This window comes from Prosopis cineraria, unplaced genomic scaffold (assembly GCF_029017545.1).
Source record: "Prosopis cineraria cultivar Desert tree isolate PC_DT_omini unplaced genomic scaffold, ASM2901754v1 PC12, whole genome shotgun sequence".
Lineage (NCBI taxonomy): Eukaryota > Viridiplantae > Streptophyta > Magnoliopsida > Fabales > Fabaceae > Prosopis > Prosopis cineraria.
Genome location: NW_026555343.1, coordinates 38052049 through 38066046, shown reverse-complemented (window position 1 = coordinate 38066046; position 13998 = coordinate 38052049). Strand labels below are relative to the sequence as shown.

Genomic DNA, 13998 nt, shown 5'->3' with positions numbered 1-13998 from the left:
CTCGTTATTTACCTCCTTTACGCAAAAATCATTGAAGATTATGAGCTTTCCTAGCCAAATTATTTGCAGTACACAGGCTTCCCTAAAATAAATTTGTAGGAAACATGCCATTGTTGACAAAACAATTTGCGCTTAGCTTCCTAGATGATGTCCTAGCAAGGGACGTAGAACCTTTCCATTTCTTTATTATCATTCTCTCCACTTCTCCAAGATCATTCATCAAATCTATGATTAAAATATATTCATTTAGGGCCCCGTTTGGTTATTAAAGAGAAATAAAATGAAATAGAATGATTTATACAGAACAAAATAAACTAAATTAAAATTGTGGAATGATAGAGAGATTGAGTAAATAGAAAAATTAAAGTTATGTGGTGATGGAGGAGTGGAAATGGATATTCCCATGAATAATGTCATAAATCCTTATTCTCACATTTCTATCACTCCAAGGCTCTCTATCACCATTTTATAATTTTCATCTCCCTATCAATACACAACTTTATTTTAATCTATTTTATTTACTATTAACACATTCCTTTCCTTTTCATTTCATTTCAATAACCAAATGAACCCTTAATGCAGTCATATTAATAGTTATAATTGGAATGTAGAGGGAAAATGATAATAAAAAAAAATGGAGAGGTTCCACGCCCCTAATAAAAGTGTTGCATATCCTACTCGTTGATGGTGAGATTAATTACTTCAATACAATCGTATTAGACCTCCACCAGTTTGAAAGCCCTAGTCCAATGCAATTCAAGTCTTCTTATAACTTCTCAATTTCGGAAATGGGAGGTGGAAATACTCCCACATTACAACAAAACCCAGTAATCACATTTAGTCAATAGCTTCAATACCATCTCTTTGCTTAACCATCACCAGTGAAGAGTACATATTTTATGTTTTGCTCATTAATAAATAATAACTAGTAAGTGAAGGTACTACTTCTACAGACTTAAACTAATAAACTTGAATCTCACTCTCGTTATCATTCAGCCTTCAACATTCACTTACCTTCAAACCAACTCAAAGCTTTCCTCCTTCCTTTTTCCCAATCTACAATTATGATCCTTTCTTCAAGAACAAACAAACTCTGTTCAGTTAATTCTTATCAATAGAAAGCACATATTTTAATTTCATAAAAAAAATTGTACCAATTAGGGACTTCAAAAATTAATTCATGTTATATATATATATATATATATATATATCATTTGATAGGAATCAAGGGACAAGTCAGAATCCAACATTTGGTATCTTTAATTTATTATAAGACATTGTAAGATCAATAAGTAGATCCAGAGTTAAGAGAATGAAAGAAGCTCTAAATTCATTAATTAAAAATGTTTTAAATAATCAAGGAGTCCTGAAGGCAAATAAAATTCTAGAAAATCCAAGAAAGACTTTTAACATATTGAGCCTAATCCAAGATACTAAGGCCCGTGAGTCCAATTAATTTAGTTATTATTTTTTCTAAAATTTTGAAAATTAGTTTATATCATTTTAATTTTAAATTTAAGTTTAGGAAATTTAGTTTATTTTGTTTTAAATTCAAATAAGGATAAAATATATACATTAGGATATAATCTATCTATTTAGAATCTCATATTAGCTAGTATTACGTCGTTTAGATTTTTAGAAGCCTATTTAAATAATTAAGCCATTTGTATTTTTCATACTTGAGTGAATTTTTGAATTAAATTTTTTCAATTGTGAAACTATTTTAATTGGTGTTGTTCTCTATAAAATGACACACCATGAAATCTTGAGTTATCATGAGCTATCATTCGATTACCCCATATCATTTGGTATTCAAAGCCTTAGTGGCCTTTTCAAGTTGTGTCCTTCCATCATATTTTTGTATTGTATTTTTCAATATTTACCATACTTATTTTTCTCATTCATTCATTCCCTCTTTCATATATCATTCATTTTCATTGTGTTCTTTATTATTTATCGTATTTATTTTTTTATTCATTCATCCTTTCTTCGATATATCATTCATCCATTTTTTCATCCATTCTTTTATAAAAAAAAAAAAACTCTTTTGATTTGTTATTGATTTTTGCATCTCTTTCCTTTACATAGTTAGATTGAAACAAAAGGTAGTATGCTTCATAGGAAAAAGCCAACATCGTTATAGAAAAAAAAAAGAAACAAAAAAGATTATGCAAGAAAAATTGAAAAAAAAAAAAGAGTTGAAAAGAAAAGTTGATCTGAAAAAGTTTTTTTTTTAAAAAAAACAAGATAAAGAGAGCGAGATTCAGTCTGATAGAGAATAAGTTGATTATATATATATATATATTTGATTTAACGAATCTTATCATATCTTATGTACCATATCTTCTTTTATCTTATTTTATCCACCTTATCCACATATCTTATCTTATCATATTCTATTAATTTTATTTTATCTCACATACCTTTTCATATCTCATCTTTTACATTTCCTTTATAACTTAATGTTCGTTTCACCATAACTATTATCTCAAACTATTATTTCTCACCTAGAATTTTGCCAAATTGGAATTGAGTGAAAAGTGTTTAACTTCACGTTAAAAAGTGATAATCATAAGTGACATTTTATTGAGTAAAACACATGAATGAGTGTGCGATGTTCAAGTTTTTTACTTTGCTACACTAGCCTTTCAGGTACATCATGAGTAAGTATTCCTATTCAAGGGAACACTCTTCTTAAAAACTTAAAGTTGATTATGCTAAGCCTCTCTATGAGAAGCTTACTAAACTTATAAGAGAACTTAAAGAATTGAAAGTTTCCCAAGGAGATGAACATGATGGTTATAGTGAAGAAGAAGTTCATTCTAGGAGGAGAAAATCCCAAGCTAAATTTGGCCTTTCTGACTAAAAGGTTAAATACCCACAATTCAAGGGTAATCTAAATTCATATGTCAATCTTGATTAGGAATTTAAAATGAAGCAAATGTTTCGATTACATACCTAGTAAAAGGAAGGTAAAAATCGTTACCCATCAATTTTTTAATTATGTACTAATATGGTAGGAAGATTTTTTATTGAAGCACCAAATCATCAATAAAAAACCTCCAAAGTCTTAGGAAAAGATTAAAAGGTACTTGAGAAACAAGTAAGTGCGTAAGTACTTGAGAAACAAGTAAGTGCGTAAGTACTACTATAGGGAGTTAAAAAGGAGGTTGTGGTTGTTTAGCCAAGGTTCAATGGATGTGAAGGAGTATACACATGAGCTTGATGAACTTAAGATGCGAGTTGGAGTACATGAAGATGATAAAGCTTCCAAGATTCAATTTATTAATAGGCTTAGGCTAGAAATTAGAGGAAAAATGGAAACGTAGACCTTTATAAATAAGGAAAAACTTGTGCATAAAGCTATCAAAATTGAGAAATTTTTTTGAGAGAAATAATCAAAACTTACAACTTCTAATTACAATATCTTTAAATCAACCTCCAAACTAAAGGATGCTAAGGCTTAAGAAGAAGCTAAGCCTATGCCCGAAGGCTGAGACCAAGGAAGAATTCAAGTCCAAACATGATGGCGAAGGTGTATCAACTACTAAAGCTTTGGTTACCACCTGTTCTCTACAAGTGCAACCTCAACTACAAAGAGCAAGAACTCAAGAAAAAGATAAATTCAAAGACTAGCTCTAATTCAAAGTAGATAGAATCCATAACAATTGTTGTCCTTGAAAATGAGCTAGAAGTTGAATCAATAAAGGAGGAAGAAACATTTAATGTTGAAAAAGAACAAGAGGAAGACGAATTTGATGATACAATGATGAAAGTTGATAATAAATATTCAAGCTCACCATTTGAAGATCCTCAAAAGTCAAGGATGACTCTTCTTCAAGAGAAGTAGAATGATGTCATTCTAGGTGGCTTTCAAGATGGCATCTTATGTGGCAATCAAGTCTTAAATGACAATATATGTGGCAACAAGTCCTAGGTGGTATACTATGTCACCTAGTTATCCAAAGTTGAGTCATCTAAGTAGAAGAAAGCTCGATTGTAGATATTCATAATTAAGAGGCTATAATATGTATTAAGAGCCCAAATCACTATATTAAAGGTTCAATACATAAGTATGCACTTGAAGGAGGCAAATTTGGCCATAATCTTACTTTAAGCCTAAATGCATATTCTACGTCTTATTCTCCTTTTGAGGTGAAGGCTTTAGTTGAATGATGAAATGAGTAGTATGCTAAGCAAGCTAACAAAGGGTATGAGAAAGTTGTCTCTGAACTTGAAGATTGGATTTGGGTGTTTAGGAGATTTTTAAATTTGAGGAAGATAGAGTTGCATCCAATAGGCAATGAACCTTTTCAAGTATAGAAATAAATTAATGATAATGCCTACAAAATAGACTTTTCTAGCTTCTATGAGAATGTGTTAGTTACATTTAACATTATAGACCTTTCTTTATTTGATACATATAATTTGAGGATGAATCCTCTTCAAGAGGGAGGGAATGATAGAAATCAAGAGATGAGTCAAAATCCAACATTTAGTACCTTTAATTCATTGTAGGGCATTGGAAGACTAATGACTAGATTCAGAGCTAAGAGGATGAAAGAAGTTCTAAATTCATCAATTAAAATATTTTAAATAATCAAGGAATCATGAATGCAAATGGAGTTCTATAAGACTCAAGAAAGACTCTTAATGTATTGAGCCCAATCCAAGATGGTTAGGCCCATAAATTCAATAAGTTTAGTTATTATTATTTTTCTTAAATTTTAAAAAAATAGTTTATCTTATTTTAATTTTAAATTTAAGTTTAGAAAAATTAGTTTATTTTATTTTAAAGAGTTAAGGTTCAATTTTGTCCCTGTACTCAATTTTTAAGAGCGCTAGGCACCCTATACCCTTAAGTATGGCAAAATTCTTCCCGAACTATTTTTTAAGGAAGCAAAAATCCCCTTCTATTAAATAGCTATTTGTTCTCCCATTATATGATGACTTGTCCCGGTGTAGGGTCCATGAAAATTTGACTTGGCTTAGTCAAACTTCCTTTGACCTTCTACATGGCATCATTTCTTTATTCTTCTTCTCTCCTCTAGTTACAATGGTAGCAACATTCTAGATGCAAAAGTAGTGATTTAGAGGAAATGGCGAAGCTGAACCACCATTTGTCGATGATGCAATAAGAACCAATAGATTCGTCATTGCTAGCGACAACAAAAGTGGCAAAAAATATTATTAGCAAGCTTCTCACCCTAGCATTGGTGATCTTCTCATCCATCAGTGGTGAGCTTTTCTTCATTTTTCTTTAACCTTGCTAGCTCTTTACCCAACCTTCAGTGAGCTCTGCACCCTACCTCCAGAATCAACTCTCTCCTATGCCAGCAAAAAGCCGTTTGAAGATAATTGTGATTGTGTCATTGTTGACGATGGAATTGCCATTGCCTACTGGCAGCAACATTATCTCCTATGTTTCAAGTTCTCTTGCTTGATAGGTTGATTGAATTAGGTTTGGCCTATGCAATGAATTCAGTTGAGATCACAAAATTAAAACTAAAATTAGTGGCTCAAGCTCAACATTTGATCCTACTTGAAAAAAAAATAGTGCGACAGTAGAGGGGAAGAATGAAGAAGATGATGAGAAGGACATTTTTTTGTAGGGCCCACACCTTGAAAAGTCATTAGATAACGAGGAGAAGAAACAAATATTTGACAGAAGGGAATATTTGCTCCCTTAAAAAATAATTCAGGGAGAAATTTATACCCTACTTAAGAATATAAAGTGCCCAGTGCTCTTCAAAAAAAAGTATAGGAACAAAGTTAAACCTTGACTCATTTTAAATTCAAATAAGCATAAGATATATCCATTAAGATATGATCTATCCATTTAAAATCTTAAATTAGCTAAAATTATATCATTTAGATTTTTAAAAGTCTATTTAAACATTTAAGTCATTTGTATTTTTTATACTTGAGTAAACTTATAAATTAAATTTTTTTCAATTATGAGGTTACTTTAATTAATATTATTCTTTGTGAGATGACATACTGTAACATTTTGAGTTATCATTCAATTGCCTTATATCATCATTGATACCTCGATAATTAATAAAAAACCTAAAATTCATAACAAGTCACATTCTTTACTGCATGTGAATAGTGTGCCCATTCGTTTCACATACAAATGAAACACACACGCATATCGGACACTCATTGACTGCATGTCGTCCTCAATGTTTGTTTTACATGCTTCCTCGCCGAATGATTCTGCGCTTTATTTTTCTTTATTCTCTCTCTCTCAATTTCACTTTATTGGCCGCTATGCCTATATCATTAAATTGAAACTATATCACATTATTATTTGTTTTTTTTTTTTTTTCATTTTAAGAAAGTTTCAACTCCCGCCTCACCTCACCTGGATAAAAATATTATTTATTCATTGATGCAGACAAGTGCAATACTCCATCCCATTTTATTTATAAATTATTTGTAATATATTTTATTAAAATAAATAAGAATCTTAAAACTTAACAATTCCATTTAAGAATTTAAAAAATTTACAGCCATAATCTTATTAAATATATATACTTTAATAATACTCCCTCTGTTTAAAAATGTAAGGCATTTCTAATCGAATCTCACCCTTCAATAAAGTAGTCACCTACTTTTTAACTAACTCTATCTTTTTATATTTACCCTATTAAATACCCTACAATAAATATAAAGTCATTATCAATAAAGGCGCTTTAAAAAAAAGACAATAATTACACCTTAAAAGTCTAAGAATGCTTTACATTTTTAACATCTAACTCCTAAAAAATGCCTTACATTTTTTAACAAAGAGTGTATATTTTATTTCATCAACATGTAAAGGGGGTAAGGGATTTAAATATCCTAAAATTGAGATGTGTGAATTTATATGTAGTTTTTTTAAATATTTTTTGTCATTTATTTACCAAAAAATATTTTTTTGCATTTTATTATTTTTTATGAAATATAAAATCTTCTCTTTCTTTGTTTTTTTTTAAGACAAACTTCACACAAATTTACAGATATCAACTTCAAAGGATTTAAGTATGGGGTAAAAGAAAAAAATTATAATAAAAATTTAATGATAAACATATAAATATGATAAAAATTATTTTCTCTTTTATCTTATAAATAAGGTGGAAATCAAGTGGCATGTAATAAAAATAGAAGAGGTCAGTCACATAAGATCCAACACGTCAAAACAAGGATTTGACCATATTTTTAATTTTAATGTTTAAAGCTAGAAATTATTTAAAACCACAGGTCTATAATCCAGATGTTCACAGAAAAAAATTATAACAATTAAATAATTTTTTAAATTTACGAGTCCTATCCACTCTCTATTATTTAACTCGTGTGCTGTCACGTTCCTTGTTTCTACAGAAGGCATTTGTCTTGTCACTCACTATCTTGGTCCAATTCCCGTATGTGGCCACCTCTCACCAAATTTATGTTCGTTTCCCATCCAATCTCACTTGGACAACGCCACATCGCCCCCCCAAACCTTCCAATCCAATCTTTCAAGTCAAGGAACCTATATATATATATAATATAGTTCCACACTCTTTTCAACTTTATTATTGGGATCCATTTTTTCCGCCAAAGGTCAGAGCTTTTGGATTGATTGTTCTGAGTTAACCCAAATGAGGAGGGTGGTTATCGGAGCTACAGTGATAGGTGCCGCGACTGCGTGTGCGGTGGCGGTTCTTCTGGTGCGCCACCACATGAAGAAATCACGACTGTGGGCCAGAGCGATGGTCATTTTACAGGAGCTGGAGGAAAAGTGCGCCACTCCCATCGGGAAGCTGAAGCAGGTCGCCGATGCAATGACGGTGGAAATGCACGCCGGGCTTGCCTCAGAAGGTGGAAGCAAGCTCAAGATGCTCCTCACATATGTTGATAATCTTCCAAATGGGTATCATGACTCGCACTCTGTAATTTCTCATTTGATCTATGAATCACTGACATGACACCACACTTTAATTTGTCATTAATTGGTAGGCGAGCTTGAGCGCTCTTTTTTCCCGTGTCATGGTGTCTCTATCATGTTGTGTTCGTTATTTATTTGTATCAGTTTCAGTGGTAGCGTTTGATCCTCTATTTCAATGTTATCTGAGTTGGGTATAAATAAGTGCTTCATGATTTCATTGATTTCAGTTTAACAAGACGGCCCCTAGCCCAAAAAAAAAAAAAAAAAACTCAGATTTTAGAGGGCGCCTTGCATGGTCTGATTGTGTGTTAAACATGTCATTTTTTTTTTGTGTTGGAATTCTCCTGCTTATTAGTTCATTCATTTTGTTTCAGTTGTTGGTGATTGATTTGTTCATTTGTCAAGTCCAAACAATCATTTGGTAAATAATTGTCGATTTCTCTTGTTGATCCTCTGATTGATTATTCAAATTCTGTGCTCACAAAGTGCTTTTGCCCCAATGCAAAATTGCTGCTTGCTTGTGTTCTTGGTAATGGTGTCATTTTCTCGTGTGATTTGCCTGTGTCTTAATAAAATAGGTTCCTGCGGGCTGCAAAGCAAGAATTTACTCAGTCCTCTTGTGTTAACTCGATGTTTTCTGTTTTATATGTTTCTATCTTTGCTGGGAAACAATTTGAGAATTGCGACTTCAAAGACCAGCATCTGTGACTGGGGAGTCTTCCACGTAGATGTTTGATATGCCTCATTGTGGAAAGTTAGAATATATATGTGATATGAATATTTCTTAATTATCTGAGTTTTCAAATTTGGTATTGAAAATCAGGATGCCTGAATTAGATTCTCTTTTGGGTATGCATGGCATAGAAAATAAATTGACAATTTTTTTAAAAACTCTGTTTCATCTTTGACACTTGTATCCGTTATATTGTCTAAGATCAGTGCAGTATCAGTATCTCATACATCAACATCTAAGCTTTTAGAGTTGAACTGAAAATTTGCTCATATTTTCCGTCCCGGTTCAATTCTTTAAATTTAGCATTGAGATGGTGAGCAGATAATCAAATGCTTACTGTTTGGCTGTTATTGTGTATCCCTCTCCTTTCAGGAATGAGGAAGGATTATTTTATGCATTGGACCTTGGAGGAACGAACTTCCGTGTGTTGCGAGTGCAACTGGGAGGGAAGGATGGTGGTGTTATTAATCAAGAATTTACTGAGGTGTCAATTCCTACTAACTTAATGGTTGGGACAGCAGATGTAAGCTCTTATTGCCTAAGAACTGTCGTTCAATTTTGCTTTATTCAAGCTGAGTGAGAGCTATAATTAATTTAAAGAACATTTTGAATCAGGAACTCTTTGACTATATTGCAGCAGAAGTTGCAAAATTTGTTGCCAATGAAGGTCAAGATTTTCAAGTTCCTCTTGGTAGACAAAGGGAGTTAGGTTTTACCTTTTCATTCCCTATTATGCAAACATCAATTGCTTCTGGAAACCTCATCAAGTGGACAAAAGGCTTCTCCATAGATGACGCGGTTCATCCTCTTTTTTTTTTTTTTTTTCCTTTCCCTTTTTCCATATTCTTTAGTATTGAAGCATATTACGCTTGCAAGACCTGCATATTTCAATCGAAGAAAAAAAAGAATCTGCATCAACAACAATAAGAACAATATGCATGACATCTTCTATACGTTTATCTTATCTTTTTCTATTTTTGTAATATTGATAGTATAAATTGGCAACATGATTAATTTTATGAATTTAATTCATAATTTTATTATATATGCTGTCAGAGTTTTTCTTCTTTGAGAAAAATTCACAAGGTAATTGGTGAAACATGTATGGCTGCTCTCTTTGATAACTTAGACACCCTTAGAAGATTATATAGTCTGCCCTATGCCTCAGCTAACTTGATCTGCATCATAACTTGAGACAGGGTGTTAATTATCTCAATAATTTTTGAAAAGGTTTAGAGTAATTGCATCTATTTTCTTAGAAGTCTGATGAAGCTATACAATCTTGCTTTCGGCTCTTGCTATTTGCTCATAGCATCACTGACCAGAGACGAAATTCATGAGAACCCAGCCATTATCTCTTGTTAACCTTACATTTTATGAAACGAATCAGTTAGAACTTTTCAGCTAAATCATTTTTCCATGTCTTTCATATTTCTTTCCAATTTTGCCTTTCAGTATGAAATTGGGCTGTAGTTATAATTTGGGGCACAAATTCATAAATAGACTTCAAGACCTTACTTATTTTATAATTTCTCATGTTTCAACTGTCTCTTTTGATGAAGCGTGGGCATACACCAAGGAAACAGCCTTTCTTTATTGTTATAATTTCTCCATGCATACCAATTTTATTTGTTACTCTATCAATAGGTTGGTCAGGACGTTGTGGCAGAATTGACAAAAGCCATTGAGAGAAAAGGTTTGGATATGCGTGTAACAGCTCTGGTAATTGAAGTGTTGGGTTCTTTTGCATAAACATCAACTTACATAACTTCTGAATTACCAGCTGATATTGGCAGATCTAAAGACAGTACCAATTCTATGTGTTATGCTTTCTATCTGAACTTACTTTCATTATTTATCTTAGGTCAATGATACAGTTGGGACATTAGCAGGAGGTCGATATACAAACAAAGATGTCATTGCTGCTGTTATTTTAGGTACTGGAACCAATGCAGCATATGTGGAGCGTGCTCAAGCAATACCCAAATGGCATGGTCTTTTGCCGAATTCTGGAGAAATGGTGAGGTTTTGATCTTGGTTTGGTTCACTCAAATCTTTATCTTAATGAGGCCTGCAAAACATCTGATAAGAATAGTAGAATGCAAATTGAAGCCTGTCTGAATTTATGGCTTCAGGTTATTAACATGGAGTGGGGAAACTTCCGTTCATCACATCTTCCATTAACTGAGTACGATCTTTCACTAGATGCCGATAGTTTAAACCCTGGTGATCAGGTCAGCTTATGGTTCTTGTATAATTGTATTCTATGTTCTGTTTCATTTGGCTTGATAAAGTTATATCACTTCTTCTAAAGTACTCTATGATGTTTCCAGATTTTTGAGAAGTTAATTTCTGGAATGTATCTGGGAGAAATTGTCCGCCGAGTGCTATGCAGAATGGCTGAAGAAGCTTGTTTATTCGGTGATACTGTTCCTCCAAAATTGAAAGTTCAATTTATATTAAGGTATAATGCTATCTGGTCAGCCGCTGTTGTGTTATTTCTTTTATAACATCAATTAAACATGATAAAAATCTTGCCTTACTATAACTGTTTCCTACTTTTCATTGAACTTGAATGTCTACAATATTGCTGTCACTTGGTCATGATATAGCAAGCTTTTTAAAATGCCAAGATTTCTATGCTTTTAATTAATGGAAGTGCTGTAAAACTGTTTTATTATAAGTTCATGACCATAGCTTTGGATGTTTAGGACCCCGGACATGTCTGTGATGCACCATGATACATCTGCTGATCTCAATGTGGTTAGAAGCACACTGAAGAACGTCTTGGAGGTTAGGATAATATTTCTCTTTTGTTGGGAAAAGGTTTACTTAGACTGGCCTTTATAGCACCTATACAATGATTTTCACATTTTGTATTGGAATGCATTTGTTATGTTTTGAGTGCACAGACATCTTAAGTTCTCAATTTTGCAGTTTTGAGGAACTAATAGGTACTTAGGTGGGATGGGGAACCCTATTCAAAAGCTAGCTGTTGAGTTAGGAGAACGAACCCACTTAAATACCCCATTAAGCATCCCATATTACTCCATATGGGACTTCTCCATCAATTGGTTTCCCATGGAAAGCTGACGTCCTAACGGTGGCTACATTCCATGGTACTTAACTCGACCTCTTGCCTGTCAAAACCCTCCATGAGCAGCCCTCTTTGAAATCGCTAATAACCAGACTTTAATATCAATTGATGGATACCTAAATGAAATAGGTATCTCTACCTCAAAAGCTAACTGTTGAAGTGGGAGAATCAACTTGCTTAAATATCCCATTGAATGTCACATACTACTAAATATGAGACTTGGTATCCCACACTACCCCATCAAGAACTTTTCATGAACAACTTAATCTTCTCATATTAATTAAAGACACAAACAAGATATGAACTTTGTCTTATTGACCTGTGCTTTTGTTTTCAATTTTAGATACCAGATACCTCCCTGGAAGTGAGGAAGGTGGTTGTTCAGCTATGCAACATAGTTGCTACACGCGGTGCTCGTCTTGCGGCTGCTGGCATCTTGGGGATCTTGAAGAAACTAGGGAGAGACACCCTCGTGGATGACGAGAATCAGAAGAGCGTTATTGCCATGGATGGTGGATTATATGAGCATTACGCAGAGTACAGCAAGTGCTTGGAGAACACCCTAAGTGAATTGCTCGGTGAAGATGTCTCTAAAACTATTTGCATTGAGCACGCGAATGATGGTTCGGGCATCGGTGCAGCCCTTCTTGCTGCCTCTCATTCACAGTACCTTGATTGATGGCAACTTATAGCAAAAGTGATATGAGTTATTACATTTTTTTTTTAGGCTATTATCCATTGATGATCCTTTCTTCGTACAAGTAGGGATGACTTGTACATTGATAATTCTGGGGCAGTTTTGCAATTGTTGCCCCTTGACTGTGATCATCTCTTTTGATTCGTTTATATTATTCATTGAGAAAAATATCTATTTTACATGGGAGATTCTCTGGTATGTAAACTTTGTGTTTGAAGTACTTGTGAGCAATGGAAGCTGCATTTCATGTTGAAGAGACCTTTTCTAGCTGCATGAATGAAGAGGAGAGATTTTTTAGATAGACTTTGTTTATGTAAAGGATATTTTATTGACATGAAAACAAAAGTTGTGAAAAAGATCATATTTTCTCATATTAAAAAAATTGACAAAACATGATATTGATGGTATTGGAGAAAAGTGATAACTTTCATTTGGTTTCCAGAACAAAAATTTAGGTTTGGTCCATGTTGCAATCAAAGACAAATCCCATTGCGTTAATTGGTGCGCATATATAGCATGCTAATTAAGTTTTCCTGTTGCCTTATTTTATCGTTGGCTATATTTTCAACTCTGCCTAACGGATTCTTGAGTAATACTCATGGTTATTGGTATTATTGCGTAGATCATCAATACATATATATTAACTGGTGCTTTTAGTGTTGGATAAAGGAGTCTGGGTAAATTTGAATTGTAAACATGATTTTGGGTAGAATTGATTTAATTAGAATTCAGATATAAGTTAGAGTTGCTTCTCATTTACCGTTGTAGTTTTTAATAAATGAGGGTATTTAGATAACTTTTTAAATGTGGTTTTGACTTATTGCAATTCAGTCTCCGTAATTTTGATTCATTATAACCCGGTCTTTATAATTTTAATTTAATTCAGTTTTTAAATTTAACTTGGTGCAACTTAGTCTAAGTGAAATATTATCTATTGGATGATTATTTTTCCTTTTTTTTTAATAATTAACTATGTACAATGTACATGCCTCATGGATGGTGCACCTTACACAGAGCTCCATGGCTTTCCTTGTCCCTTTTCCATCATGTTTGTCTGTATTTTTTACTTTTCTCTGTAGTTCTTTGCATTTTGGATTTTTAACCTAAAATTTGTTCAAATCAATACATCTTTAATTTCCATAAAAATATTAGCTATTAGATAATTATCATTTATCATGTGCATTGAATGAGAAAAAAACACATCTAATTCTTAGGACAAAAAAAAACATATGTTATCGGAGATTCCAAACTACAAACGAATAGATACAAAAAAGAAAAGTATAAATGGTTGACATAGTGATTATGTTTTGACCAAAGGGGCTACCCCATTGAAGAAAAACAAGAATGTTTAAATACGTGCGCCATATCGTTGCCGTCTTCCTTCCAATCAAACTCTAGTTGACATATTTTTAGACCCACTTGCTCAAATGTTGACATTATAGGAGATTAATATATATATATATATATATATATATTAAAAGAAAAGAAGATTGAATTAAACTTAAAAAAGGATTAAAATATTTGAAAAGGACCAAAGATGCTTTAATGGATTAGTCTAA

At 32.6% G+C, this 13998-nt stretch overlaps 1 protein-coding gene across 3 annotated transcripts; it reads left to right on the top strand.

The window, feature by feature from the left end:
• Window positions 1–7413: 7413 nt before the first annotated feature.
• LOC129289476 (hexokinase-1-like) lies at window positions 7414–12736 on the top strand. Of its 3 annotated transcripts, none has more exons than XM_054926245.1 (9): window positions 7414–7897; window positions 9018–9168; window positions 9261–9443; window positions 10293–10367; window positions 10510–10665; window positions 10781–10879; window positions 10979–11109; window positions 11357–11438; window positions 12086–12736. In XM_054926245.1, the coding sequence occupies exons 1-9, from the start codon at window positions 7626–7628 to the stop codon at window positions 12419–12421; spliced, it is 1485 nt and encodes a 494-aa protein (XP_054782220.1). In that variant the 5' UTR covers window positions 7414–7625; the 3' UTR covers window positions 12422–12736. The 3 variants fall into 3 exon arrangements, with proteins under 3 accessions (XP_054782220.1, XP_054782221.1, XP_054782222.1); XM_054926247.1 differs by lacking the exon at window positions 7414–7897 and adding an exon at window positions 8212–8333; XM_054926246.1 differs by lacking the exon at window positions 10293–10367.
• The last annotated feature ends 1262 nt before the right edge of the window (window positions 12737–13998 follow it).

Coding starts and splice junctions, on each gene's coding strand:
- LOC129289476 (XM_054926245.1), top strand. CDS start 7,626: ATGAGGAGGGTGGTTATCGGAGCTACAGTGATAGGTGCCGCGACTGCG. Junction 9,444..10,292: donor GCTTCTCCATAGATGACGCG/GTTCATCCTCTT, acceptor CTCTATCAATAG/GTTGGTCAGGACGTTGTGGC. Junction 10,880..10,978: donor GTTTAAACCCTGGTGATCAG/GTCAGCTTATGG, acceptor TGATGTTTCCAG/ATTTTTGAGAAGTTAATTTC.